The sequence below is a fragment of the Aspergillus foveolatus genome (assembly GCF_047715535.1).
Source record: "Aspergillus foveolatus strain CBS 279.81 unplaced genomic scaffold BDW70scaffold_30, whole genome shotgun sequence".
In the NCBI taxonomy this organism is placed as follows: Eukaryota; Fungi; Ascomycota; class Eurotiomycetes; order Eurotiales; family Aspergillaceae; genus Aspergillus; species Aspergillus foveolatus.
The window spans coordinates 223,949-251,585 of NW_027396094.1; the positions used below are offsets into that span (position 1 = coordinate 223,949).

At 52.5% G+C, this 27,637-nt stretch overlaps 9 protein-coding genes across 9 annotated transcripts; 3 read left to right on the forward strand and 6 right to left on the reverse strand.

Annotated features, from left to right (window-relative positions):
• Positions 1–139: 139 nt before the first annotated feature.
• Positions 140–2,171, reverse strand: BDW70DRAFT_67842 (cytochrome P450). The gene is made up of 4 exons (XM_073744558.1): positions 1,766–2,171; positions 1,066–1,699; positions 694–1,016; positions 140–640 (listed from the first exon to the last, which is right to left on the reverse strand). Exons 1-4 carry the CDS (start codon positions 1,982–1,984, stop codon positions 260–262), a joined length of 1,557 nt encoding a protein of 518 aa, XP_073595210.1. The 5' UTR covers positions 1,985–2,171; the 3' UTR covers positions 140–259.
• A 311-nt stretch (positions 2,172–2,482) lies between these two features.
• BDW70DRAFT_137870 (major facilitator superfamily domain-containing protein) lies at positions 2,483–4,972 on the reverse strand. The gene is made up of 2 exons (XM_073737115.1): positions 3,779–4,972; positions 2,483–3,673 (listed from the first exon to the last, which is right to left on the reverse strand). Exons 1-2 carry the CDS (start codon positions 4,358–4,360, stop codon positions 2,594–2,596), a joined length of 1,662 nt encoding a protein of 553 aa, XP_073595211.1. The 5' UTR covers positions 4,361–4,972; the 3' UTR covers positions 2,483–2,593.
• A 495-nt stretch (positions 4,973–5,467) lies between these two features.
• On the reverse strand, positions 5,468–12,563 carry BDW70DRAFT_67854 (MYB DNA-binding domain protein). Its single transcript, XM_073744559.1, has 3 exons — positions 12,451–12,563; positions 7,859–11,888; positions 5,468–7,790 (listed from the first exon to the last, which is right to left on the reverse strand). The coding sequence occupies exons 2-3, from the start codon at positions 11,837–11,839 to the stop codon at positions 5,676–5,678; spliced, it is 6,096 nt and encodes a 2,031-aa protein (XP_073595212.1). The 5' UTR covers positions 11,840–11,888; positions 12,451–12,563; the 3' UTR covers positions 5,468–5,675.
• Positions 12,564–13,223: 660 nt separating this feature from the next.
• Positions 13,224–15,135, forward strand: BDW70DRAFT_137875 (deoxyhypusine synthase). Its single transcript, XM_073737116.1, has 2 exons — positions 13,224–13,477; positions 13,544–15,135. Exons 1-2 carry the CDS (start codon positions 13,259–13,261, stop codon positions 14,441–14,443), a joined length of 1,119 nt encoding a protein of 372 aa, XP_073595213.1. The 5' UTR covers positions 13,224–13,258; the 3' UTR covers positions 14,444–15,135.
• Positions 15,136–15,590: 455 nt separating this feature from the next.
• Positions 15,591–19,895, forward strand: BDW70DRAFT_67870 (putative MATH and UCH domain protein). The gene is made up of 3 exons (XM_073744560.1): positions 15,591–16,112; positions 16,172–18,262; positions 18,320–19,895. The coding sequence occupies exons 1-3, from the start codon at positions 15,737–15,739 to the stop codon at positions 19,807–19,809; spliced, it is 3,957 nt and encodes a 1,318-aa protein (XP_073595214.1). The 5' UTR covers positions 15,591–15,736; the 3' UTR covers positions 19,810–19,895.
• A 493-nt stretch (positions 19,896–20,388) lies between these two features.
• On the reverse strand, positions 20,389–22,761 carry BDW70DRAFT_150952 (rRNA (cytosine-C5-)-methyltransferase NOP2; the record flags this gene model as incomplete). The annotated part of the gene is made up of 2 exons (XM_073739237.1): positions 20,389–21,972; positions 22,081–22,761. The coding sequence occupies 2 exons, from the start codon at positions 22,759–22,761 to the stop codon at positions 20,389–20,391; spliced, it is 2,265 nt and encodes a 754-aa protein (XP_073595215.1).
• Positions 22,762–22,862: 101 nt separating this feature from the next.
• On the forward strand, positions 22,863–24,164 carry BDW70DRAFT_67882 (uncharacterized protein). Its single transcript, XM_073744561.1, has 2 exons — positions 22,863–23,211; positions 23,299–24,164. The coding sequence occupies exons 1-2, from the start codon at positions 23,104–23,106 to the stop codon at positions 23,923–23,925; spliced, it is 735 nt and encodes a 244-aa protein (XP_073595216.1). The 5' UTR covers positions 22,863–23,103; the 3' UTR covers positions 23,926–24,164.
• BDW70DRAFT_67893 (uncharacterized protein) lies at positions 24,005–24,463 on the reverse strand. The gene has a single exon (XM_073744562.1). The coding sequence runs from the start codon at positions 24,311–24,313 to the stop codon at positions 24,083–24,085; it is 231 nt and encodes a 76-aa protein (XP_073595217.1). The 5' UTR covers positions 24,314–24,463; the 3' UTR covers positions 24,005–24,082.
• On the reverse strand, positions 24,318–27,456 carry BDW70DRAFT_67910 (cell differentiation and development protein Fsr1). The gene is made up of 4 exons (XM_073744563.1): positions 27,038–27,456; positions 26,673–26,951; positions 24,790–26,619; positions 24,318–24,734 (listed from the first exon to the last, which is right to left on the reverse strand). Exons 1-4 carry the CDS (start codon positions 27,138–27,140, stop codon positions 24,475–24,477), a joined length of 2,472 nt encoding a protein of 823 aa, XP_073595218.1. The 5' UTR covers positions 27,141–27,456; the 3' UTR covers positions 24,318–24,474.
• Between the last annotated feature and the right edge of the window lie 181 nt (positions 27,457–27,637).

Sequence of the window (27,637 nt, forward strand, 5' to 3'; positions counted from 1 at the left end):
GAAAACTGGGGAAATTGCGGGGAATGGAATTGGTTCCGCTATGGTGTCGATCGCTCACGGGGATTCGCACTCCCGAAGGGTTGTGGCTGCTTGGTACTACTGATCAACCATTTAACGGTCTTGGGAGATTGGATATTGTTGTATTTCTATTGGTTGCCTAATTTTTGGTTGCGCTGTTGCTGCCCTCAAGTATACTCCAGTCGACCATGTCCCAACTAAGTATAAATTGCGCTATAACTTGTACGCAAGAAAGAGAAAATTAATTCAGGTGCTTCGTCCTCTCCTCACTCTCCGCAATCCACTTCCTTACCAATTCCGGGTCCCTCGGCTTAAACCCAACCTTGAAGGGCTTCGGCTCCGTCGTCAGAGCCGTCGGGATCGCATTACACTCGATCGCATCGAGAATCGGCCGATCCTCAGCCTTCTTAGCTGGATGCATGGTAAATGCCGTGATCAGACGGACGTAAGCGGTGAAGAGCTCGCGGTTCGCAAGGTGCGAGCCAGCGCACATGCGCGAGCCCGCGCCGTAGCCGTAGTGTGGAGTGCCGGAGCCGTCAGATGAGGCGGTGAGGTAGCGTTCTGGTTCAAAGGCGTGCGGGTTGGCGAAGTGTGTTTCGTCGTAGTCTGCGGCGTAGGCGTTCTTCATAACAAATCAGTATTGTCTATACAGCATGTGGATTTGGGGGGAAGTACCATGAAAAAGGTCGTTCCCTTTGGGATAACCGCTCCGTTCCAGACAATATCCTTGGTGCTTTCTCTAGGCAGACAGATGGGAATGACAGTCCAAAAGCGGAGGGTTTCTTTGACCAGAGCTGTGACGTAGGGGACTTTCTCTTCGAGCAGGCATTTCTCCCATGCGTCGCCGTTCGGGTAAACTTTCATGATCTCGTCATAGGCGCGCTTCTGGATTCGTTGGCCGTCTTCAGAGGCAAGGTACGCGATTCCCATGATCAAGTTGCCGGGAACAGTATCGAGACCGGCGGAGACCATGGTCAAGCAGATCGATTTGATCTCGGCTGGATTTTGTTAGTTTTCTTTTCTTTTCTACAGAACCGGACGGCATACCATCATTGAGCTTGGCCTCAGGGTCCTTGAGGATATTTCCAGTAATACAGGGCTTGTCGGTTCCCTTTGCAATACGATCCTTGAGAACATCTAAAAGATAGGTAAGATACTTGTCTCTCCGCACCCGGAACTCCTCAGCCTCGCGGTTCATCTTCGGGAAGATTCTCAGGAGCGGGATATAATCCTGCCACTGGTTGCTGGTACTCCGGAAGTTCGACACCCCGCGCTCGACATCGACAATCTCGCGCAGAAGCTCATCATTCACATTGCCCTCGATTCGGATTCCATAGTTCAATGTCAAGCTCGTGTTCAACGCGAACCGCTGGAAGTACGCTGTCGGGTTGATATCCATTGTTCCATTCGCGCTATCCCTGAGCAACTCCCGGATACTCGACATCGACTCGAGATCGATAATAGGCATATACGACTGTGTAGCCGGGCGGTTCAATGCCGTAGCGGCAGCCTTCCGACGACGCTTGCACGACTCATCCCACGGCGACGTTCCGATGGTGAAGCCCTGAGAACTGGAAACTACACTGTGGAAGGTGTGAAAGGTCGGCCGGGAGATGAGCGCGGACTGATCTTTTATCCAAAGCTGACGGACAGAATCGAAGGTGTTTGCGAAGACGACGCGCTGTGTTGGGTCAGAATTATCCTCGCAATTTCTCCGTTTGTTACAAGATGCAGACACTGAACTCACTTTATTCCCCATGCGAACCTGGAAAACAGGTCCAAATTTCTTCGCCCATTTTTGCGCTACGGTCGCGTGCTGGTCACCGAGCTGGATGAGGTTGCCAAAGATCGGTACGCCTGGAACTTCAGGGAGACCCTTGATCTTGGGAATGTCTGTGCGGTTGAAGTAGCGAATGAGAAAATAGACCACCGCGATAGCGGCGATCCCGATTGTTTGAAGAGACATGGATACCTCGCGATAATCAGTGAACTTTTAGAAAGCAGAGTAAGATCAAGTCCTCTAAGGACGGCCTTTATATCTGGCTGGTCGGCCACGACCGACGTTAATCGACATCTGATGCTGCTTGCGGTGCACGGTACATTTCCGGGATCGGGAGTGTGTCGTCCGCGTCATCCGCGCTTGCGGCAGAGAGAGTACCTCATTATTGAGGCATGACAATACATAGTAAGAGGAGCTGGAGAAGTGAAGGGTGCTTAACAGCGCGGGATTTCGGGACTTGTTCCGCGCCTCACGGTTATTGCTGGAATGCGCCCACAGCGGAAAGTGGCGGGCATCCTCCCGACCTCACCGAAGATAACTAAGTATCATATCAGACCAACTGGGCTGGATAATCAGGCTATACGCTGAAAGAATAAGGTACAATGAGCAGACTATAAGGTACATAGTGCTGTGTGGATTTTATTTCAGGTCGCGAGTGAGAAGTGGCGCAGTATTCAAGATATATAGCGGATATATATATAAATTCATATGCTCATCAAGTATAATACAAACATTATCATCCGTCATATCCGTACTTTAATTATACTTTATTTACTTACAATACAGCCAGTCCCATCAAGCTGCGTAGGGCTTTTCTCTGGCACTCATATAGCTGGCCCTTCTACCCTCGTGACGGGCCCGGTCGGCGGCCAGCGTCTGAGCAAACTTGCTATTCTCCCGAATCTGCGGTCCTTTCCAATAAAAGACGTAGATAGGGATAGTGACAAGGATAGCCAAGATAGCGAGGATCGTACTCGCCCACTGCAAGTGCAATCGGCCACCGATGTTCTCGTACATGGGCGTTGCGTACATGGCAGACAAGCCAGCGAGGAAATCACGAGCGAAACCGTTGCCTCCAGTCGCGGAGGCGGAGTACGGACCATAGGCGGCAACCATGTAGTCGATGGTCGCCATATAAATGCCATAGTTAGCGATTGCGATCAGGAACATGAAGATTAGAGGGGCGATCCAGTGATTATACTCTGGCCCCATTGTGGTCCACGCGAATCCAAACAATCCGATGGCTTCTAGCGGAGCGATGAAGAGAAGGAGTAGAAGGCGACGCTCTGGTAAGCGGGCGGCATTACCGTGCTCCTTGCGGATCTTGCGCTGGCGCCAGATGTCTGGGATGAAGATTGCGTAGGCCACGAGGTATCCTATGATAATCGTTGCAAAGCAGAGTCCGATCCTCAGAGGGTCAAACCCCCATTGTTTGAAGACGAGAGCGAACGACTCGATGGAGGTGAAGATCAGCGCGTCAGAGAAACCAGAAAGCAGGGAAAGGCAGAGCACGATCGGTTCGCGGAGGAACATTTCAAAGGGCCGGCGCCAGACAGCAAGAAATTCTTTGAAGTCTAGTCTCGGGGACTTCAGCTCATTGGGGCCGTAGACGTTGGGGTCTTCCCCGGACTTTCGACGGCGTTTGGCCTCGCGGTCAAGGAGGATAGTTGCGCGCGTTTCCTGAACGAGGAGGAGATGCAATAGCTGGGTAACGCCGCCAAAGATGAGCTGGATCCAGAAGTTCCAGCGCCAGTGCAGCCACTGCTCCATCATACCACCGAAGAAGGGTCCGATTGTTGTACCACCCACTGAGGACAGTACCACATATGCCACCGCAAAGCCTTGATCGTCGGCCTCCCACATATCAGCCGTCATCTGGTTGCGGAAAGTCAGCCATTTTCTCTTTGCTATTTTTCCTGTCCATCATGAAGGTCCGACGGTCTTTTCAACTTCCCGCCATTGAGAATTAGGATAACTTACCCCAAGCGTCACAGAGCCTCCAGCTAAGGAGATGCCACCCAAGAAACGACTGACAACCATAGTTCCGAAGTTTGGAGCCAATGCCGAAGGAATCTGCCAGATGTTCATAAACGTCAAGCTGAGCTGCATGATAGGCCATCGGCCAAACTCCTCACTCCATGGTGCCCACAGTTCACAGCCAAAAGCGTAGGCGACCAAGAAAATCATTTGGCCGACTCGAGCCGCTTGCGCGCTGATATTGAACTCCTCTGTCAAGCCGGAAACAGCATTCGAGTAAGTACTGCTGTTGAAGTTCATGGACATCTGCACGACAAAGATGACGGTGAGGATTGTCCACTTTTTATACCACGGGAAGCAGAACCCAAGCGCATCGTAGGCATCGTCCTCCGTCAGCTCTCGCTTTCCATCCGGCCTGGTTTTGCCGTGAGAGTCGCTGTCTCTGGATGATCGCGAAGCATGTTCAGCGTGGGTATTCTCGGCCTGTTCGGATGGATTTGTCCGCTCTTCCTTATTATGCTGTTTCTCCTTCTCCTCATGAATGCCCGTGTGAAGGGGGTTCTGGGCATCCTCTTCGACCGCCATATTGCGGGCACGTCTATTAAGAACCCACGTAAGGGAACGGGCAGATGTGGAGTGGAAATAAGGAGGGTCAGGACATAGAAATATTATAGCAGAAACTCAGTGCTTGTCACTTGAAAAGGAATGCCAGTGATTGCTCCAATTGAGAATAGTCTCCACGGTTAAGAGTTCCATTCCCAGGAATGAGCAAGACTCCACACTTATATCTGATATTTTACCCCATGTTATGGATGGTGTACTCTGTGGCCCAGGACTCATAACGCGGACACACGTCATATCCCGACCAGGGGGAACCAAGCTATCTCTTTGCCCGCGGCAGCGAATGTGATTACGGGCTCCTCGCAATCACATCAAGGGAAGTGCAACGAAATGCATTCGGGTCAGATCGCAGGTATCTGCGAACTGTCATTGATCGGCCAAGAACATGATGGGCTCCGCAGCGACTCGAGGGTCAACGCCAGGTTTACACGACATCATCGCGAACAATGGAACGGGGAAGCGATGGGGTTGTGGATCGAGGCGGTTACGGCGGAAGGAACGGTTAACCGGAGAGCATATGATAAGCGGTTCTATGCTGACAGAAAGGAGGGAAGAATCTCGTTTGCTGAGAGATTGGCTTGGGATCCAGAGATGATGCAACAGTTCGATTTCTGTGCCGCTAACAAATGTGACATCACTCGCTTGGATCAGTCAGCATAGTGCGCAGTATGCCCTGAACCGCCTGCTGGGATTGTATTTAGAGTAGATACCGCGATACCTTAAGTTAAACGCCACCGTTCTTTGAATAAAATAATCTAGATTTGAGATTGATCAATAGACATACGACGCAAGAGACACCGCCCTTTCCCTCCAAAAGTGGAGGAGTTAACCGTAAAGAAGCCAATATAATGTTCATCTTATCTCAACCTTAGCACTGTCAAGCTTACCAAGGCAGGAAGCCGAGACTCCGACAACTCCGATAGAATCCCAAGACGCGCTGGGCGGTCTCTTGTCCTGCGTCATGATCATCCTGCATCAAGACAGCGAAGCATATCCTGTTTGATCAGGGTCGGTGCGGTTTCTCTTGCCAGGGGTGAAAGGACAATGACATTCGCCGAGGCCAACGCCGCACTGCAGTGAGCATCAGTAATCTTTGCTGAACATTATTCACTGATTCTATTGAGTCGTCTACTGTACATTAACTCATGACTATGAAACATATCCGGCCAAACCCCAAAACTCCGTGGGTGAGAAAGGGAATGTATGAGTTCAATGAATGTCCTATAATACATCGTTCAATGCATATCTTTCCCAACATATGGCGGTATAGATTTCCATGTCACCGACTGGAATGCTGAGACGGCAACGGTCCGGGAAACGGATTCGATCCTTGGCTGTAAACCCGATTATGAGCCGAGCCTCCATGTGGCCCAGAAATCGATTCACTCAGCGAGCCAGGTCCCGTCGGCCGTGCTCCAAGAGGGTGGGAACCCACAGGCCCACTTGGCGCATAGGCCATCCCACCTGACGAGTTCGGCTGCAGCATTACCGGAGGGGTGTAGGAACGACCTATCTGTTGGGATCCGGGACCCGCTAGAGGCGGCATTCTGGACGCTTGTGATTGCGGCGGCGGCGTGCTGCGACCGTAGTGTGCACCGGCTAGGCCCATGTGCGGTCGATGAGGCTGAGGTTGATGTGCAACCAAGGGTTGCATGTGCTGATATGCCGGAGGCCCACTTGAATGTTGTTGGGGCGTGCTTGGCATATGTCCAGATGTTGGCACCGTCTGTGCTGCTGAACCATACGATGATGTCGAGGACAGCCCTGAACGCGATGGGTATGTGATATGATTACTCCGCAATGTTGGGGAGCTAATGCCAGACCTGTACATGGATCCCTGAGAAGCCACGTCACGTGATCCCACACTCGAAGCCTGGGCATGTGGCGCTGGTGATGGCGCGTAAACAGAAGCAGGGTATGACTGCCGCTGAGAAGCCGGCACCGGAGGCGGGGTTGGCACAGGGGATGGGGCATTAAGATTTGATAGCTGACCAGACGAAATTTGACCAGAGGCAAAAGGCGAGTATGGGGGTTGTGAGGCCAGAGTTGTAGGTGGGCGGCTACTGGGCGGCGGAGGAGCGGAGGACGGTTGTTGGGATTGCTGTTGACCTCGAGGATCGAATCGACCTAGCCAGTCAGTGTTCCCAGAATTTCCCGATGTCGCCGTCGTTGAGTTGTAAGAGGGATACTCGGAATACGGGCGCGAAGGCGGCAGATAAGGACTTTGCTGAGGATAAGATGGACCTTTTTGCTGAGAAGTCGAGAGTATGGACTCTTCTTGTCGAATTGACTGCGGAAGTGAAGATCCTCCAGTGTACACAGGCCGCGAGGGAGAGCCAACAGCAGTTCCAGTGACGGAAGAAGCCTGATCGCTTGCGAACCGCTTCCTAGGTTGTGGCTCCTCGGGTTCGTCGTTTAAGATACTCATAATGTTAGATCGCTTGGCGGGCACCTGGCGAGGAGGTTCAGGGGGTTCAACCGGGTTCAAAGTCGTGCGGAGAGGATCTCGAGACGGGGACATGACGGGAGGTGGCTGCGAAGCCACAACGTGATGCGCAGAAGGCGGATAGAAAGACCTCTGGCCCAAAGAATCGCGTCGAATATGGGACATATCTGACTCGTGCCTTCCAAGACCCTGAAGTGGAGAGTTTGGAGGCTTTGTCAAACTAGGCTGGCGTGAGTGTGAGCCATGAGACATAAGCGATGGCGTCTGAGCGTGGGGCTGTGCCAAAGGTTGTAGGTAGGGTTGTGGCGGAGCCGTTGAACTTTGGCTAGAGAGCAAAGGCGATCCGTGCACATCTACGCCCCTGAACCCTTGACTGGACAGCGGCTCCATCCTCGTCATATCTGGCGCAGACACAGCAACCTGCCGTGAGGACATGGGATGATCAAGAGTTCGGGAACTTGCATGGGATAGCACAGTCGGCGGCCTCTCGTCGAAGTAACCTAAGCGCGGTCCCTGCATTCGCGGCGGCAACCCAGGCTGGGCATGTATTGTCCGGGACGACTCGTCGGCCAGCGACAAGGCGGGTGATTGAGGTAGTATTGGGGCACTGCTGGCTTGTGCGAGCGGTGGATATCGAGAAACACTACGCTCCCGCTCGTGAAGAGGACGAGAGTGTAGGGAGATTGGCTGCGAAGGCATTGCAGCGTGTCTGGCAGTGGGTGCGAGACGGTTCTCGTCCAACTCCGGGGTCGCCTCCGTATGTGGTGCAAGAGGCCTGGACATACTAACGGCCGAAGGCGTCGCTTCATAACGACGTTTAGATGTGAAGTTTTGAATTGGCAACGGGTTCGGAGGTTCACCCCGGGCCTTTTTGCTCTCCGCATCCGCAACAATCTCCTCAAGCTCCTTCTTGCCGTGATCGATTTGTCGTTGGAAGTAGTTTTTGACCTGAATATGACAATGAATAGTCAGAAACAGAATTCTCAGTTAGATTCGGTTAAGGGGTTGTTGCTCACCATTTGAGTAGACTTCGTTTTCATGAAGTTAGAAATACCTTCAAAGTCCCTACCGAAGTGTGCTAGGAGCAATGGGAAATCGCGCACTTCAGGAACCGACCAATAGCTGGTCGTCGGTGGCGTGTTGTAGCTCATCTCCGCCGACCGGACGGAACCATTGACAGGGGTGACCGTTGTGCTCTCTGTTTCAGTAGGCTCGAAAGCGTATACCGCATCCTTAGGGCGACCCCTGCCAGACTTTGAACGTGGGGGCATCTCGACCCGGTCATCCTCTAGTTGGTCCTTGAACCTCACAACACCAGCATCAGCATCCGCTTCCGCACCCGTCTCCGGGACTTCGGAATTTGCAATAGCAAGTATTGATTTGACTGCTGTAGTTGGTGCCGGGATGGTCGATACAGTTGGCGTCGTTAGGTTGGGCTGATCTTGCTGTGGCGGCACCGAGGCTTGCTGTTGCTGGTGCTGGTGCTGGTGCTGTTGTTGTTGTTGCTGCTGCTGCTGCTGAGCTGCTTTACCTCTGCGGCCACCGCGAGCGCCAGTCCCTCCACGTGCTCCCCGTCTTCCCGAAGGCTTCTCGCCCGTTTCACTGTCCTTTGCGGCATTACCCCGACGTCCGCTGACACTCTGCTCCGTATCCGCAGAATTATCTCCACCGAATGTCGGAGCAGCTGCACGACGCGGGCGGCCGGTGTCGGTAACAGGTGTGGGCTCCTCCTCACCGTCATAGTCAGGTTTGACGACGCCCAGGTCGGCCATAAGTGCATTCGATTTAGGAGCCCTGGCAGATCTTCTAGCACGCCCACGGCGACTCCAGCGCTTATTCAGCTTGGCCTTGTACTTGATTTCTTCCTTGGTCAAATAATAGTGAACGATACACTGTTTGAAATCCCGCCCAGGTAATGCTTCTGCGATCTTTCCCCATTTCTTGGGGTGGGCCATGAAAGCATCGGTGAAAGTTTCGTGCTCCTCGGGCGTGAAGTCATTTGGCGGTGGTAAGAAGCCGAACACTTCCATGGCACGAGACGGATCAACAATGTTGTTTGTATCTTTGTATATGAGGGCTTTGGCTTCCCGAGGTTCAAGCATGTCCGGAATCACTGCCTCACGAGTGAGATCTGGATACGCAGTAGCCTTATTCTCGCGACGCCGCGCGAGCTCCTCCTGAGCAGAGATCTCAGACGCACGGAGAGCATTTTGAAAATCCAGTTCGCTGTTACCTTTGTAGCGTCGCCCCTCAGAGCGGCCTTCTAAGACAGGGTTTGGCGTTACTGGTGCAGTCGGTGCTGGAGGAGGGGTAAGCCCTGGGGTCACAGAGGCCTTATCCTTCTCTTTTGCACGGTCCATCTCCCACACACTTAATCTCCATTGTTTATATTTTTCCAACCATTGCATCCGCAGCTCCGCATTTTTCTTAGCTACGGCCTTGCGGTGGTCAATCAACTCCCTGCGCAAAATCGCCTTTATGCGATCATGGGTGGAAGTATTCTCTTGGTATACATCTAGGTCGGACACGGGCGTAGGAGGGCCAGATTGCAGAAATGGAAGATTCGCTACAGACACCGCTGCGGGGAGCGAATCCAGAACAAGCTTTGTCGAAGACTCCTGCTCCTCGGTCTTCTTGCCGAGGTCGTTATCCTGAGGAGTGGCCTGCACTTCTTCTTCAACAGCATCATCCCCTGGAGCTGTAGGCTCCTGGGCCTTTTCAGGCTCAATCTCATTTGCAATAATTCCTAGAAGTTGGATCCGCATGAGTAATGCGACGATGGTCGGATCTTCCAAAGGCGAGGAAGGCATTTCAGCACGGAGGATTTGCATGTCTTTCTCAAAGATTCGCTTTCTTTCTTCCAAGTATTCCTGTGTGAACACATTCTCATCCTCTTCTTCATCACTAGACCTCCCAAAATCTGGAATAACATCCTCCATCTTGTCTTCGGCGGGTTTGGGTGATACCGCCTTTATAAGAGCCTGGGGAGGGCTAGGCGAGTGGTCTTGGGGATTCGTAGCTGGTTCTATGGGCGGCTTCGGGGACGGCTCGGGAGCGGGAATATTCTCTTTCTCTTTGAACGCAGCCCTATCGTTTCCAGCGGCAGGTCTATTCGCGTTTGGGCTCGGCAGCTGCTCATCAACTTCCGCTTTCAAGTCTCGCTTAACTTCTTCGCCGATAGAGAAGCTCCTGTCCTTGATATCAATTGAATCCCTCTTTGGCGGTAATGTCGGACTTGTCGCAAAATGTGGGCGATTATAGCCAGGACGAACCCATTGTTTGTTACCTTTGGCAGCTCCGCGAGACGGTTGGGGTCGCTGTTGAAGCGCCCGGGGACCAGTAGGAATACTCGACGAATGCATGCGAGGTGATGTGAGCGATCCTGGAGACGCGGACCGTCCCACTGAGTGGGTGCCCCGTGCTGCGTCTGCAAAGACTGCGGATGAGCCTACTTTGCTAGGCGACAACTCAGGGGTGATCGTACCGTCCTTGCCAACCATTGCAGCTGGAGCAGTCGGTGGGGAAAGTTCCGCCGATTTCTGCAAACCGGCCGATAATGGTTGAGGCTGCTTGAATGATCGCACCGGACTCTCTGGCTTCGCAAGGGGATCAGGAGCCTCGTCACGCTTCGCTTCATCCCGGCGAGCACGCTGCTCCAATACGTGATGAGGCGGACCACGATCCGCTCGCGGCCCCGTTGGCGGGAGCATTTGGGGTCTCGCTGGCGGTTCCTGGCGTTCCTTCTCAGCCCTGGGTAAAGAAGGGGCCACTGAAAGTGCATCGACTGAAGGCTTCTCTAACGCTATGTCGGGGATAGGCGCAGTCACTGAGCCAAAAGCTGGGACCTGAGGAGCTGCGGGGGGTGTGGCGCGTTTCGGAACAGGGGGTATAAATTCCTTTGCGGGATCTGGTCGAGAGGGTAAAGAGTCCAGTCGCTCCATCTCACGCCAGGGCTCTGCAGCGGATGACTTCCTAGGGGGTTCAACATTCACCGGGTCAGTTATCCTGTCCGCCAATGCAGCTCCATTGTGAACTGGTGGCGGTGGTGGTGGTGGTGGTGCAGTAGATGGTAGGGACGAAATGCTGGGGTTTCTGTTCTCGTTCCGACTTGGTGGACGATCTCGCTTCCAAAAATCTGCGGGCCTGTCTCGCTCGTCACGGTCCATGCGGCGATCTAATTCGTCACGGCGATCGAATCTATCTCGGCGATCCAAATCACGGTCCCTATCGCGTCTATCGATGTCCCGAATGTCCCGGTCTCTATCTCGATCCACGATGATGCGCTCTCGGTCACGATCTCGGTCAAGCGGTCGGTCTCTGTCGCGGTCGCGGTCGCGGTCTCGATCCCGGTCCCATCTCGGGTCGCGTGACCGACTCCGGCGGCGAAAAGATTCGCGATCATCCATGTACGGCATCCGACCACGAGTTCCCCTGCCGCGGATCGGGCCAGCGCGAGAATGATGACCAACGGGGGGAGGACCATCAGGAACTGCAGAGGACCCCGACATCATACTGTCTCTGGAACCACGACGCATCCGTACGAGATCAGGCTCTCGGCCTGGAGGATCTCTCATATCACGGAAGTCGCGAAGCTGCTGAGGCGAACGCGAACGTCGGCCGAAAACACCGCGGGGCTCTCTCACATCAAAATCATGGGGGCGACGATTCCATTCCCGCTCAATCTCGCGACGATATGGCGGTGGGCCATCGCGGGGATCTCGGAAATCGCGGTCGCGTTCTCTCTCACGGTCACCACGAGGATCGCGTTCCCTTTCACGGAATTCTCCACGGCCATGGCCTCGACCTCTTCCGAAAGAATTGACTCGAGGATGGTGGTCAACTAGAGCCCTTGGCCCTCTGGGCGGCTCTCGTCCTATGGGTAGATTTGCATCATCAGAGCCACGAGGGCCGGCGGGGGGTCGACGATCATTGAATCGTTGTGAAGGGGAACGATCACGGGGGTTAAACCCTGACGATTGGGAATATCGCGCAGACATCACCGGACCATGCTAGAAGGTATCCGGAACGATCAACCTGGCCGAGGGCCTGCAGCAGGTTAGTCACGTACTTCGCTCTGTACGCTATGAGATATAAACAAATGGAGTAACGTCAAAACTCGAAAATCAACTTCGATCAAAGGCAGGGGCGCCAGGCGCCTGGTCGCCAACACTGCACAGGGCTAAAAGATGTGGGGAACACGTGATCTCGAAATAAAGAAGCACGGGCCATGTTCGAGATTATCTAATCAGTCCAGCCAAATCAGGAAATTGCAGAGGCGCCTCAAACCCCAGGAAGAGCTCAAAGTTGATGGACAATGCAGCTTGGACTCGACTTGGCAATGTTTTGTCTCAGAGCTCGGACGAGGGGAAAATGATGATGTGTGGAAGCGCATAGGACTGGCCGTGGAACAGTCAGAGAATAAACAAGGTCTCTTCCACCCGACGGTCGTTTCCATGACGGGATGGCGTTTCGGCTGCCAGTCAAATAAGAATCGACATGCCATGTGTGACAAAGATGGCAGATCCGAGTCGACCGTGATCAAGACATCGACAGTGGCAAAACCACAAAGATGGAAAGACATAAAATTCAATAGAACGGGTTTTCTTACCTTCTAACCGCACGCAACGTGTCAAGCAACCAGCCGGATGGACAGCTGCAAGGAGTCGTCGGAACTGCAGTGGCAGATGCCAGAGAGGACGAGGACCCACGATTGTTCGACCTCGCGAGTCTTCAAAATCACGTTGGATTAGATGTAGTCCTGACCCAAAGCCCGATTTGTCAGGTCAAAATGGCGTAAACGAGGGTCAAGAATAAAAAAGGGAGGCAGGCTGATGGGGAAAGGGAAGGGTTAAGGGAAGGGAGAGAAATGAAGATCTCGCCCGGATCATGGATGAGGATTGAGGGACCTCAAGCAGTCGCTAACCAGTAGTAACCAGTCACCAGGTGCAAGCCTTAGCCTTAGCTGAGAAAGCTGGCATGAATTTCCGTTGGTCAGGGATTCTTTGCTTCCACCTAATTGAAACCGATTCCAATCTTCAATGCGGATCCCCATAAAGAGCCCGGCAGCCTGCCCAGCCCGACTTTTGGCACTTGCACTAATCGAGGCTTAGTCAAGTGCCTGAGGCGAGACCCATAGAGATTGGAGCTAACGCTAGTAGCATTTTACCTAACCTAGAAATATGATGCCTCAAATACCAGGCACACATGGAGACGAATTTGAGCCAAACCCTTTAGGCTCGACGGCGGTTTGTGTTATCCGCCATGATTTATTGCGGCCTCGATTATCAGGCACCAATCTACCCTTTCTCGAATTTTTTTTATTTTGATCTTCCGATGTTCCCCCGCACTGCCTTTAACCCGGTCTCCCACAGTGACAAATATTATCATTTTATTCAAATTACAGCTGTTCCTTCACAATGTCAGGCCAACAGAATAATGCACCTCCTTCCTCCGCCACGAATGCGGTCCTTGTCGCCTCGGAGCCTGTTCCTGAGGGGACTCACAAGGTCAGCGGGGTAGACTTTGAAAAGTACCAAGGCCGCGATATTACTGTTGCTGAAATGGTCGACAACATGAAGCACATGGGCTTTCAGAGTAGCGCTGTTGCTGATGCAGCACGCATCATTAATGAGATGGTAATCCACCGGTTTTCTTGAGCTTGCATTCATTACATCTATTAATCAGTGCTGTCATTTCCACAGCGCGCCTATCGGCATCCTGAAACCGGCGACAAAACCACTATCTTCCTCGGCTACACATCCAACCTGATCTCGTCGGGTCTGCGAGACACTATCCGTTATCTAGTCCGCCATCGCCATGTTTCCGCCATCGTTACCACTGCTGGTGGGGTCGAAGAGGATTTGATCAAGTGTCTAGCTCCCACATATATGGGCAGCTTCACGGCTCCTGGCGCCGGTCTTCGAGCAAAAGGCCTTAACCGGATTGGCAATCTCATTGTTCCTAATAGCAACTATTGTTCGTTTGAGGACTGGTTGGTACCTATTCTGGACAAAATGTTAGAGGAGCAAGAGGCGGCCAACAAGAAGGCCCGGGAGACAGGAAACGAGGAGGATGAGTTGCACTGGACACCAAGCCGTATAATCGAACGTCTAGGTCGCGAGATCAACCACGAGGACTCGGTGCTATACTGGGCTGCCAAGAATAACATTCCTATTTTCTGTCCGGCCCTCACTGACGGCTCGTTGGGTGACATGCTCTACTTCCACACTTTCCGCGCATCGCCCCTCCGACTTCGAGTCGATATCGTCGATGATCTGCGTCGTATTAATACGATGGCCGTACGAGCGGCCCGCGCTGGAATGATTATTCTCGGGGGAGGTATTGTCAAACATCACATAGCCAATGCTTGTTTGATGCGGAACGGTGCGGAACATGCTGTCTATATTAATACTGCACAGGAATTCGATGGGAGCGATGCTGGCGCTCGTCCGGATGAGGCCGTAAGTTGGGGTAAAATCAAGGCGGATGGTCAGTCCGTCAAGGTGTACGCGGAAGCCACAGTCGTGTTCCCTCTTATCGTTGCAGCCACTTTTGCACGAGCAGGACAACAGGATCCTGCTGAGGAGGAATTCCACAATTGACGACGGTAATGCCCAGGTCCGTCTGGCATCCAAACTGGTATCTCATTGGCACATACCGCATGGTCACGCTGCATGAATCGCAGTTGGAACCCGTATCATTTCTTCGATAACAGCAAATCGACTCCACCCAGTTCACCGAGCATCCTCGGCACACATTCGGCATTCGTTCGCTACCTGGCGAACGAACTTCCAGAAAAGCCCAAGTGCGAACTGCGCGGGAGCCGAACCAGAGATAAAGCCTCAGGAACAGAATTTTCTCCTCAACAGAAGCGCGATAACATTTTGTCCCGAACTCCGGTCTGGAGCCAGAAACGCAGACTCGGCAGAGGGGGAGGGGAAGGGGCAAAGTTTCAGGTGGGCGGGCGGCTGCTGGATGACGAATCAGAGGGCCTGATGCAGGAAATCGATCGGTTGAGTGGGCTGTTCCGTGGGTTCCAATGATCGCCACGCCTTGACGGGGCCGACAATACGAAAGGCATTTAGCTCGATTTGCACTCGTTGCCACGGACCAGACAATCAGTTTCCAACTGGAGAACAAAAGCAAAGATACATTGGCAGAAACGAGTGGGGGTGCCCCTTTCACCACGGCCTTTCGGCAGCTCTCGCATAGAGCCAGGGAATTCTCAAGACAGATAGGGGCAGGTGGCGAAAGATACGTACTCCATAGAGCGGCCAGACCAGCTCGGATGAGGATGAATAAGACTTCTTTCAGAAAACGTGGATAAGAACCAGCGGCCCCAAGGCCGAACTCTGAACAGTAGAAATCCTTCTGTAGGCTGAACCAGCGGTGAGCACGTCTGATTTGGCCGTGGTACCGCCTCATTCTCGCAGCCTTGCCTGCACGATCCCATCAATTTACTCACAGTCTTTCTCGCTTCTTCGGTCTTTTTGTCCTGAATTTTCTCTTTTTTCTCTGCAATTCTTCTCTCGACTTCAACCGACCTACTTTCTCTCGCTGGATTCTCGCAAGGACATTGCTCGTCCTCTCCTTCGTGGAACATCCCCAGATTCTCACAGCCGTTCCCCAGCTGGCTCAGTTGCTACCCCATACAGATAAGCGTCTTATCGCAGCCTCGCGTCCCACTCGACTCAGCATTCAGCTCCCTCTTTCTGCCTGCACTACATTGCTGCGCCTGCTGCCTTCTGCGTGACTCATCTTTCGTTCTTGCATGTTTATATACCGTGCTTCTTAGATCTTGGATTCCTGCTGCTGCGCCTTCTCTTTTTCTGCGTTCCCCTGGTTGATTGTTTGAACCCGAATCTGTCCGCCGTTCGGCATACTTCTGCGCCACTATGGACGGAAACAGTGCTGTCACGGTTGAGCAGCTCCCGGTGCCGGTTCCTCTCGACACTGAGTCGAGTCCTGCGGACCCGGTCACCATCGACACCATAGTGCAGGAGATCCCCCAAATCCCAACAGAGACCGTCGTTCTCCAGCCGCCACCGGAGGAGTCAGAGCCTCAGCAGGACTCAGGCCCTGATACGGCTGCAACTTCCCAAGAGGCTGAGGTTCAAGATTCGCCAGCAGCAGACGACTCGGCAGCAGCAGAGAAAGAAGAGGAAGAGGAGCATGCTTATTGGGCAGAGGGAGAAGAGGATACCTCAGCTCCCGATGAGGCGGAGCTTGCAGAGATCGAGGCACAGGGAGAGAACTACAATTCTTTAGACTGTGAGTTTGTCCACCATATCTCTTCTTTTGGCTTGTCTAACCTTTGTCAATTATCGCAGACACATATTGGGAATCGAATTTTCACCCCGATCTGGATGACCCCGAATACCGCCCCGTGGAAAAGGCCCGGCTCACCTGGAAAATTAAAGGTGTCCGAGGAACGAAGGAAAATCCCAACCGGCTCAAAATCATGCGGTCCCCTCCGGCATACATTGGAGGGTACTGGTGGACAATCAAGTTCTTTCCTCGCGGTAACAATGTTAGCCACTTGAGCGTTTATATTGAATGCTCGTCCACGATGCCCAAGCCCGATGCCACTTTGCCTGAGACGGAGTTCAAGGTTCTCCGTGGACCTGCAGAGACAGAACTGGACACCAACAAACCCGATCTAGATATTAAATTCGATAAAACCAAGGATACAGAAGCATGGACCGAGATGTTCAAGTCTCAATACCCAGCGGCTGCCAGCCAAGCTGAGCCAACGACAGAGACTTGGAGAGTTTCTGCGCAGATTGGAGTCATTGTTTATAACCCGAACGAGCCCCGTACAGGGTGGATGCAGTCCTCGTGCCATCAATTCAACCCTCATAACCTTGATTGGGGGTGGACTAACTTCCATGGTCCCTGGGACCAAATCCATCGTCGTCAGCGTCTCCAGCATCAAGCTTTGCTTCGCAACGATACCCTATCGTTCGATGCGTACATTCGCATTTTTGACGATCCTACCAGGTCTCTTTGGTGGCATCCCAGTGACTCCGAACCCACTTGGGACAGCCTTGGCTTGACAGGCTACCGGCCACTTGGTGATTCAGTCATTAACCACAGCGCAGATGTTGCTGGGCTTGCCACTTGGATGCATATTGCTCCGTTCTCTAAAGTCATTCAGAATGTGAACGTCCTAGAACACCTTACGAATTGCGATGTGAAACCCAAGCCATTGTGCGATGCGCTACAGAGGTTCCTCTGGCAGTTACGCCGGCGCGACCAATCTCTTCAGTATGTCGACACGGACGCAATCACAACCACTCTGAGCAACTTGCATGAGAAGTCTAGTGACGTGTGCGAGTTCTGGGAGCGGTTGCGCCGGTCTCTGGAACTAGAGCTCGCAGGTACTCCCGCCGCAGAGGAGCTTTCCCGGCTATTCGACAGCCCTTCCCCAGCCTCTTTCCCTTCAGGCGCTCTGCAAACTCCTGTGCATACGGTTCCGAAGGATTTCAATTCCCGTATCTTTGTTCCTGCCGATAAAGCCAAAACCACGAGCGAAGCGTTCAGCTGGTATCTCGGTGCTAAGCCCGGGCGATGGTTACTGCCCCCAGTCTTGCACCTTGAGTTGGGCCGCCAGACACTCGATAAAGCCGCTCGGCAGTGGCGTCTACTTTACAACCGAGTAAATCTGGATGAAGAAGTTGATTTATCACCTTTTCTTCTCGACGGTCAGTGCGGGAAATATATACTGTACGGATACATCGTTCACCGTGGACGACGCACATCTGGAAAGTTCTTCAGTATCCTCCGTCCAGGCGGGCCTGGTACCAAGTGGCTGGCGTTCGATGACGGAAGTGACAACCGAGTTGAGTGCTTGACGCGGAAGACGGCTTTAGGACCGCATCTTGGCTTGGATCCCGACAAGACGCCGGATCACAAGACAGGCCATGACATTGCAATTGCCGTTATGTATATTCGCAGCGATGTTATTGCGGACTTCCTGCTCGGGCCTCAGGGGCCATGGGAGGTTTCTGATGAACTCAAGCATTACTACGAAACCGGTGAAGTTACCTCTCAAAAAAAAACCGATGGTAAGACAGAGGTTGAGGATATTCAGGTCGAAGTTTACTCCTTGGAGAAGTATGATAAGCTCGGCAGTCTGTTTGATTCATACGATCTCATGTCTCAGGCCAAGGCCGCAAACAGTGTCATGTACATGAGCGTGCCTCGCTCCACAAATCTCATAGATGTTCGCAAGAGGATAGGGCTTTGGGCTTCTACACGTTCAGGAGCAGAGGTCAGCCCGGAGAATATTCGTCTCTGGCAAATTGGCCATGCGCGCGATTGCTCGGCAACTGTTTCACTCAAGCGCGTTTCTGATCTCACAGCTACTGTCGACCTGCCATTGAACCCTGTGCGTTACTGGATGCAGATCGTGTCGGACGGTGAGTTTCTCTATCTAGTTACTTTGAAAATCATTCAACTTGCTGACTTGAGGACAGGTGACGCCAAGTACTTCGCGATGAAAGATCCTGAGACGCCAGTTGCTATTGCCTCAAAGCCTGAAGAAGCTGTTGTTGAGCGTCCAGGCTCCGAGACTTCGGACGATACGCCAACGACTACATCTTCTGAGGGCGCCGAGCCGAGTTCCTCTAATACCGGAAACCAGAATCCTGTGGACGGAATATCGGGTGAAGCCGGCGAAGCATCTCCAGGGCAGCCGGCCACTGAAACCGTAAATAATACGGCAACAGTTGCTGTCGTGGTGTCAGAAAGCGAATTGTCACCAGCGTCTGCTGATGTAGTTGCTGTGAATGCTGAAGCACCTTCAACCACGGAGCAAAATCCAGAGAACGCAGAGAGCCCAGTCCAGACAGCGGAGTCATCCCAGCCTGATACCTCAACGGGAGCGACCGCCAGTGTTGAGGCCACATCCGATGAGAATGATGCCGTGATTGCTGCCATAATTGCGGGCGACATTCAACAGCTAGATGAAGAAACGCAGCAAACGCAGCTACCTGCTGATAGTCAAGAGCAGGAGCCAAATCAATCACCCACTGAGGATCAGTCTTCAGCCCCCGCCGAGGAACAAACCGAGGCGCCCGCAAACGTTGAAGATGCCGCACCTGCAGAGCCGGAGGTGGTTCTGCCAGTGGAGCACGTCTATTATTACATCAAGGTCTTTGATATAGAATCGCAGTCCCTGCGCACCATGGGATCGTTCTTCTCCCAGAAGGAGGAAGTCATCAAGCCCGCTATCCGCAAGCATCTCAACTGGCCAGAGACCAAGGACTTTCAAGTCTGGCATCAAGTCGACGGCACTGTGGTTGACACCCTCGCCTCAGCAGAGACCTTTGAAATCAACCCCGCTGACGGAGCCTGCTTCATCGTCGGCGACAAGTTGAATAAGGCAAAGCGCACCGAGCTCAGCGAAAAAGGCCTCTTCTCCAATCCCCAGCATTTAGTCAGCTATCTCTGGGCCGCCGCTCGCAATCACCCCACAAAGGCTTTCAGCGGCACAAAGACTGTCGATGCCACCTTCACATCTGACTTCTACAGCGGCGACTTCGTGAAAGGCTACTATCACGGCAAGGGCAAGCACATATCTGACTCGGCCGCTACCTACACTGGCGACTACGTTCTCGGCAAGCGCCACGGCAAGGGCTTTATGGAGTACCCGACCGGCGATACTTACGATGGAGACTGGTTTGAGGATCAGTGTCACGGCCAGGGAACATTCGTCGAACGTAAGACAGGTAACAAGTATGTTGGTGGATACAAGGATGGCAAGCGCCACGGCAAAGGTATCAGCTACTGGGAAGTTGCGGATGAGGAGATGGACCTCTGCCAGATTTGTTTCGGCGAGGAGCAGGACGCCCTCTTCTATGACTGTGGACATGTTTGCGCTTGCGTTACGTGCGCACGCCAGGTCGAGATTTGTCCCATCTGCAGGAAAAGCATCCTCAACGTTGTCAAGATCTACCGCACATGAGCAAACAGCATCGAGTAACTGGTGTTCTTGGTTGTCAATCGCTGGTTCCGATCCTACTGACGTTCTTCCGTTCGCTGCTATACTCGTTGCCTTTTTTTTTTTTTTTTTTTTTTTTTTTTTTTTTTTTTTTTTTTTTTTTTTTTTTTTTTTTTTAGGGTTGGAGAAGGCAAGGCATACCCAGGAAGTTTCATATCGTCAGCATGCCATAAAGGGGGCTATTTCACTTGAATTCTATCTTTCAACTTTTTGCTATTAAACATACTAGAATATTCTTATATCAAATTTGATCCTTCTTTGATTCCCTATTCTCGATAAACTAGTCCGATACCTCCGCTTAAGCGCGCTACAAACGGTCAGTCTCCGTGTAATCTTGTGCCTCTCTGCACCGAATTGAGTCATCGCCCGTGAGCTTGGGGAAAACAATACCCTCACATCCCAACATTTTACTCAAGAATTACAGAAATATATAGATCATATATAATGAAATATGCTTTTTATTTAATGACCATGCTCGAAAGAACCATATACAGACACATTACTTATACGAATGTGGATTAGTATAAAACTCCGCCCGTCCCTTTATTTATTTCCTTTCCCCTTGGCTTTCTTCGAACCCTTGCTCTTCTCCTTTGCCTTCTCCTTTCCTGGACTAGTAGACTGCTTTAAAGACTTTGACTTGCTTTGCTGCTTCTCTTGCTCCTGGTTAGAGGGCGGAGTCGAAGATACAACGGCGGTATCTTCTTGTCGTGTCTTTGTAGTGGATTTCTTCTTCTCCTTCTCTTTCTTGGACTCATCTTGCTCCTCCCGCTGGGGTTGTGGCTGAGACTTATCAGCGCTTGAGTTCTCGGATTTCTTGGACTTCGTCGTTGACTCGGATTCGAACTCTATCTTCGGTGTTGCTGTCTTCTTGGGCTTGTTTAGTACTCCCTTGGGGTTAAGGCCTTTGCGGCGAAGACGGTTCCGTTCTGCGCGCAAGATGCGTTCCCTATCTTCCTCCTCGTTTTCGTCGAAGGGGCCGAAGTCGTCTCCTGGAGTAGTGCCGTCTTCATCAGTAATGGGGGTCTTGTCGACTGCGTGTTCGCCGTCTGTCGTCGCAGGAGAGGACTTGGGCTTGCTGGCGGAGGTGCTGGAATCCTTTTCACCGGGCTTCTGCACCGGCGTGGGACCAGTCTTCTTCAGCTTACAGACGAAAAAACCGTCGACGTTCTCGCGGTGCGGGAAGTAGCGTCTCGTCATTGTCATCTTCGCGTCGAAGTGCTTGCCCATATAGTGAGTGAAGCCTGGTGAACCGAAATCGCCAAGTCCAGTCTCGACGAGCTTAACGTTGGGCCGCTTCTTGAGAACGTACTGAACAACAGCCTCGTTCTCCTCGACTGTCACACTGCAAGTGGAATAGACAATGTAGCCGCCGGTTTTGGAAGCGTGATTGACGGAGTCAATGGCCGCGAGGAGGAGCTGGCGCTGCATATGTGGAATTGCGAGGAAGTCGCGCTCGTTCTTGTTGGTCTTGACGCTAGGGTCTTTAGCGATAACGCCTGTACCTGTGCAGGGAGCATCGAGAAGGACACGGTCGAAGCCACCCATGGCCTTGGGAAAAGCTGTGCGGGCGTCAAGGTTCGTGACGATGGTGTTTTTGCAGCCGAGGCGGTGGATGTTACCGATAAGACCCTTTGCACGGGGCTTGCTCGCGTCGTTGGCGATGACGCAGCCGGTATTGCGCATCAGAGCGGAGATGTAGGTGGTTTTACCACCAGGGGCGGAAGCCATATCGAGAATTCGTTCGTTCTCTTGAGGGGCGAGCGCCATGACGGGGAGGAATGAGGAGGCGGCTTGGAGGATATAGTGACCTGCAAGGTATTCTGGGGTGGCACCGAGGGGAACTGCAGACTCGAAGACCTGCAGTCCGACCTTGGACCACTTTCCGACGGGCTCGAGGACAACACCTCGATTGATTAAAGCTTGGGCGAGAGATCTTCGGTTCGTGCGGAGGGTGTTGGTACGGATGACGACGGGACGAGGTGTTTCGTTGGCTTCAAAGAAGGCGAATGCCTCCATTGGTGTGAAGAGATTGAATAGCTTTTCGGCAAGGAACGGCGTGTATCCGTAGTATGTGCAGATGTCGTTGAGAAGCAGCTGGGTATAATCGGCGCGGGACTTCCCAGGCTGACCGAGGGTCTTCATATCGCCCAAGATGCGGATCGTCTCGGTGATTCTTGTCCGGAGCAGCTGGAGGTTTGGGGCCAGTCCTTCTCCCTCTGTGCCCTCGAAAACATCCGGACGGTCTCCGGCAATGTTGGTCTGCATCGCAGATTCCTGCATTTCAAGCTTCGCCTCCTCCTCTTCCATCTGCCTCTGTTCGTCCAACTTTCGAGATAGACCTTCAATGTTAGCCGCGGTCAGCTTTTCCTCCGCATCCGAAAGTTCCTCGTCGTCTGAGAACATAGTTTGCCGTGGGTGATCGTCCTCGTCTGAATCCACCACGGAATCTGAGTCGTCGTCGCTCCCAAACCCGAACTCGCCCTCGCCCTGGCTATCCATAGAGCCATCGCTGACGCCATCCAGATCATCAAATTCGTCCTGACTCATCTCCTCACCATCATCAATATTCGACATCTCTTCGTCCTCATCCTCCCACTCATCCTCTGACTCGGGCTCGGGCTCCGGTTCCGGCTGCTTCTTTTTCTTATTCTTCGCAGCAGCCGTAACAGCGGTAGCAGCCTTTTTCTCCTTCTCTTTCCCATTGACAACTCCATTTGCCTTATTCTTCTTTGTCTTTATCTGCATGTCCTTCACGCCATCATCATCAGCATCGGTGCGTCTTCGCTTCTTGCCTGCTTCCGCCTTTGATTCCGCAGGCGCGTCGCCAGTCTTGCGTTTCTTGAGCATCGTAATTTTCGACTCATCCAGCGGGGCCGGAGGGCCCTGCTTTTTCATGCGACGACCTTTACCCATTGCGAAAGGAATGTGACGTGAAACAAAAGTTATGTTTTTTCCTTGCCTGAGAGAAATTTCAACTTTTTTTCTTTTTTTCTGCGGCCGAATGGGCGGTAGATCCTGGCAGAAAGACTAGGTCAAGGCGGTGCAATTCAAGCCCAGGCTTCTTACTGCCTCAGTACTAAGGCTGAAACATCAGAGATCCCACCGAGCTTCAGCGGCGCCTGATTGGGTAATTCGACATCTTGAGCAACGATTGTATCATTCCAGCGCCCTCATCAATATCACTTTGTCTTGCAGAATACCACATCAATCGGTCGTTCGCACTGTATAATAGCTCTGTTTACGACTACAGTCACCATGTCCGAACTAGCATTCACAAAGTCCTTTATCTCTGCGCTTGACTCCCGTCCCATTAAACTCCGGGCTGACTATGTCCACGACCAAGGAAACACTCCTCGGGTTCCTGTACGTACCCTCACCTGTTGCTTAGTCTACAGGCTCTCACTCAGAGCTACCTGAACTGGGCCACGTCGCTAATAGTCTTAAACAAAGTACACCCTGCCCCGCTTGCAATCCCCGCGTCCCTCCATGCCAAAGAAGACGACGGCATCGAAGACGACAAACCCCGGCTCCTCAAAATCTATCACCGTCACACTTAGATCAGCGCGCAACCCCGTGCTCGAAATAACTCTGCCTAATGTTCCACTGGCCACAACAACCGTGTCGGACTTGAAGGACGCCGTCCGCGAACGTATTCTCGAAAACACCACAGAAGCCGACAACAAAGTGCCTCTGGAAAAGATCAAGATCCTCTTCAAGAAGAAGCCCGTAACGGGTACTGGGAAGACTGTTGCGGATGTTGTGAGTGGTGCCGGAGAAGAGGAGTTACTGGCTGGTGGGAAGGAGGTAGACTTTGGGGTTATGATTATAGGAGGGGCAAGGGTTATTGAGGGCCCAAACCAAGCACAGGGAGAGGCGCCTGAGAAGGTATCTCAGGAGACTAGTGGGCCCGAAGAGACGGTTGCGAAGGCTGCGGTTGGACCGAGTGGTGAGACCTTGTTGGAGACGGGGGCGTTCTGGGATGACTTGCAGGGATATCTGGCCCAGAGGCTTAAGGATGAGGATGTGGCCAGAAAGTTGAGAAGCGTGTTTAAGGAGGCTTGGGCTGCGAGTCGGTGAATGTCATTGTTGTTAGTAGTGCTACCTGATTATCAGATTCAATAATTCTCAGTCCAGGAATATAATCTGAGTCCACGATGTTTATCTTCACATCGAGAGTGTCATACCTGGTCGGCGTAGGAAGCAGAGGATATATTCCCAGAGAAGAAAGCGGGCATCAAGAAGTTAAGACAGTAACATGCATGCCCTGGTCATACATCGCATAGGCTAGCAACTCTTGTACGAACAGGGATAATAGTAACAGAACATCTTGGTATACGTGGCTCCGGTCGCTGTCGATAGGAACGAACATCGTCAACGAGTAGCAAAGGAGAAAAAAAAGAGTAAGAAAAAGGAGAAGAAGACGAGTATAGAATGTTATAAGCACAGGAGGAATAGAAAGGAACATATGCCAGGTAAGTAGTAGGTAACTTGACACCGTTACAAATGCTCGGGAATTTGGCCAATCGCTCAATCATTTCATGAGTCCAAAAGAACATGGTGCGAGAAAAGTATCAGTCAGCAGGACATGTTAAGAACAAAATCATACATCAGGCCACATCCACTGCGTTATCTCGAGAACACCTTGACTACTCCATCGCCGCCGCCGCCAACGACCCACCGGCCATCGCGACTCCAGACGACAGAGCAGACCCCTTCACCACGCATCAGTCGATGACTTGTAATTTCTTGCGTGCAGCTTCGCTTTTCAAGGTTCCAAAACCGCAGGCTGGCGTCGTGCCCTGCAGACACTAGCTCGCGGCCATCTGGAGAAAGAGAAAGGGAAGCAATGGCAGAAGGATGTGCTAGCATGGTGTAGGTACATTGTCCTGCACATGATTAGTTATTCAACCTAATCGCTTCGAGAAAAAAAAGTAGACGTACCGCTATTGGCGTCAAAGAAGCGAATATATCTGTCTTCGTAGCCACTGATGACAACGCCCTCCGTACCACTTGAACCAGTGGCCCCGTGAACAACTTCTTCATCAGCCAGCGTTCGGCTAGGATCAAGACCCGCTGACCCGTCAAAGCCAACAGTGGTTGCAACAACCGAGTTAACGCCTGTTGACCGGGTGCCATCATACGTCTCGAGACTGGCCATGCCCACAATCTCCTCGCCGGTTCTAGTATCGTAAACAAGAATCGAAGCGTCTGTGTAGGACACGACGAAATTGATACCAGCAAGGGAAAGGGGACTGATACAGGTGGGCGAAGGTGATTCTGTTCGAACAATCTGCCGAACCATGGTATAATGGAATGGTGTTGTCGTTGCCGTGCTAGGCTGCGGTGAGGAGGGGAAGTTTGATCCAGATGATATAGAATTGGCCCTCCGGCTGCCACCAACACGCCTATTTCCGGCTTGTGATGAGGAGAGTTGAGGCGGTCCACTTACCGCCCAGATGATTATCTTGCCATCAGCAGCGCCCGAGGCGAGAATAACGCGATCAGGGCCGCCATAATGGCTAGACTGGTCGCCAAATATAGACCCTGCTGTTCCAGGAAGGACGCATAGGCCCCAGACTGCATCGGAATGGCCATCCAGAGTTGCCTTGGGATCTACCCTGCCCCTTTCCCAGACTCGTACACTAGCATCCTGCCCACCAGAGAATACCCAGCCATCGCCAACCGTGCGGCCACCGTTCGAAAAGTTCTGCGATGGGGAGCATGCCGCCAAAGCAGTGACAGCTCCAACGTGACCCCGGTGGGTAAAATAGCTCGTAATATCCAAATCGCTACCGGAACTCGCCGTGTGACCGGACGCTCCGAAGCTCGCAGGAATAAACCACCGCTTGATCGTTCCGTCATCGCTGCAGGTACATATTTCAGGTTCAGATGGGCTGCCACCGCCAGTAAAAATTACGGCTCGGACAACATCTAGGTGTCCCCGCAGGGCGAATCTAACTTTGAAGGTAGAATCTTGCCTCGAACTGGCCGTAGTACCGAGATCAACGGCTCCATCACTCTTTCGTCGAGCCCCGGAGCTTTTCCGCCGATGAGATAACGATCCAGACCTTGGAGGCGATTTCTGTCGGGAAAAATTCGCATTCGGAAATGCATCAACATCGGGTCTCTGAGGTATTGATTCTGGCGGAGCAGCCTGTTCAGGAGGATCATCAAAATTCCAGCCATCGGCATCACTAGGATTTTCCTCAGTCTGCTGGGGCCGTGACGTTTCCTCGACAGGAGCCTGCGATCCGTAGGCATCGTATACTTGTCTTTCTGGACCCCCACGTTCCCGAAGGGAAATTTCCAAAGGCTGCTTGCTGTCCTCATTGCCTGTTATTGGGGTCTGCTGGTGTTCTATACCTCGTCTTTCTACAGCGTCCCTCGAGGTGGCCGGCAGATTGTACTGACTAGGAGCGCGGGACAAACCCATATTATCGGGGTAGTGCCTAACAATAGGCTGGTGATTCTGCATAGGGACTTCCCGTGCCATCATATTGCTTGCCTGATGTTTCTGTCGCTGCTGCTGGATATATGCTTCTTCTAGGCTCTGCTGGGACAGCTGCTGGTTCCCATAAACATGGTTCGATAGCTCAAGGTCGCCGAGGTCGGGAGGTGGGTGCGCGGAAGGAATGACATGATACGCGATTTCCTGAGAGCACTTGGATAGATATAATCGTGACTTATCGCGTTCGGCCTCCTGGCGGTGATCGAGTTGGTTCTCAGCGCTAGGGTCAAGATCTCCAAGGGCGTCCGGTTTCGGTCTTTGAGCTGAAAGAATGGTCAGAATCAATTGCCAACTTCACTTCAAAAGGATCCGTTACATTTCAGAGCATTGATGCTTTCCCGCGCAATCTCCTTGGGATCCCGGAGGTCCTCCACAGGCTCATTGTTAGTAAGTTTTCTGACCTTCTCGCGTTCTTTCTTCAGCGCAGCTTCCAGCAGCCGGACATGCTTTCCCAAGGACTCATGCAAGCGCTTGCTTGTTCGGACGTCGCCCTCAAGTTTGCCTATCCGAGACTTCATTTCCGCGCGCTCGATCTCCCAGGCGTTGCGGTCTCGCTCGTGTCGGTGCCATTCCGTCTGGAGGAAGCGCATTACACCTAAGAAGCAGCGAGTGATTTAGCATTATCAATTAATTAGATTACATAAGATAGCGACACCAATGTCATTTGCGCAGGAAACCCACCTTGTAATGTGTACTCCGTCCCCTGAGGACCGCCGTTTGCATCACCGCCAGGACCGACGAACCCTCCACCCCCAGACATGGCGGAGGGAGATTGCCAAGACATACAATGCGAAGCTGAAGCGACAAAATCAGCTTATACAAAGAAACAAGCGCGGCCTCGCTCGTGAAACCCGATAGCGTGGGTTGATTAGGTGGACGATGCGGATTTGGTATTCGCAGCGGTAAGTGTTGTTGAGCTGTAGCCACAGACAGCGGCAGGGAACAACGTTCCAAGCCGTGCAGCACCAGTAGAAAGGCAACGACAAAGATAAGCTGGAAGGCAATAGGCCTTGCGCAAGAAAGAGAACAGGGGCCGGGCTGTGTGTTGGAGCTGGAATGGGCACTGAGCACTGGAGTCTCCTCACAACAGCAAAGTAACCGCCGCCGTTGGCTTCTCGTTGGCTCCCGTAGCCGCCCACGCGAGTGTTACCGCCTTTAGCGCTGGCTTCTTGGAGATGCTGGTCAGGGGTTGTTTTATCTCGCTTGACTCTGATAATCGCCGAGGAGTTCCTCAGACATCGAATGCCGGAACGTGGTAATGTTCACTTCAACGGCGAAGTT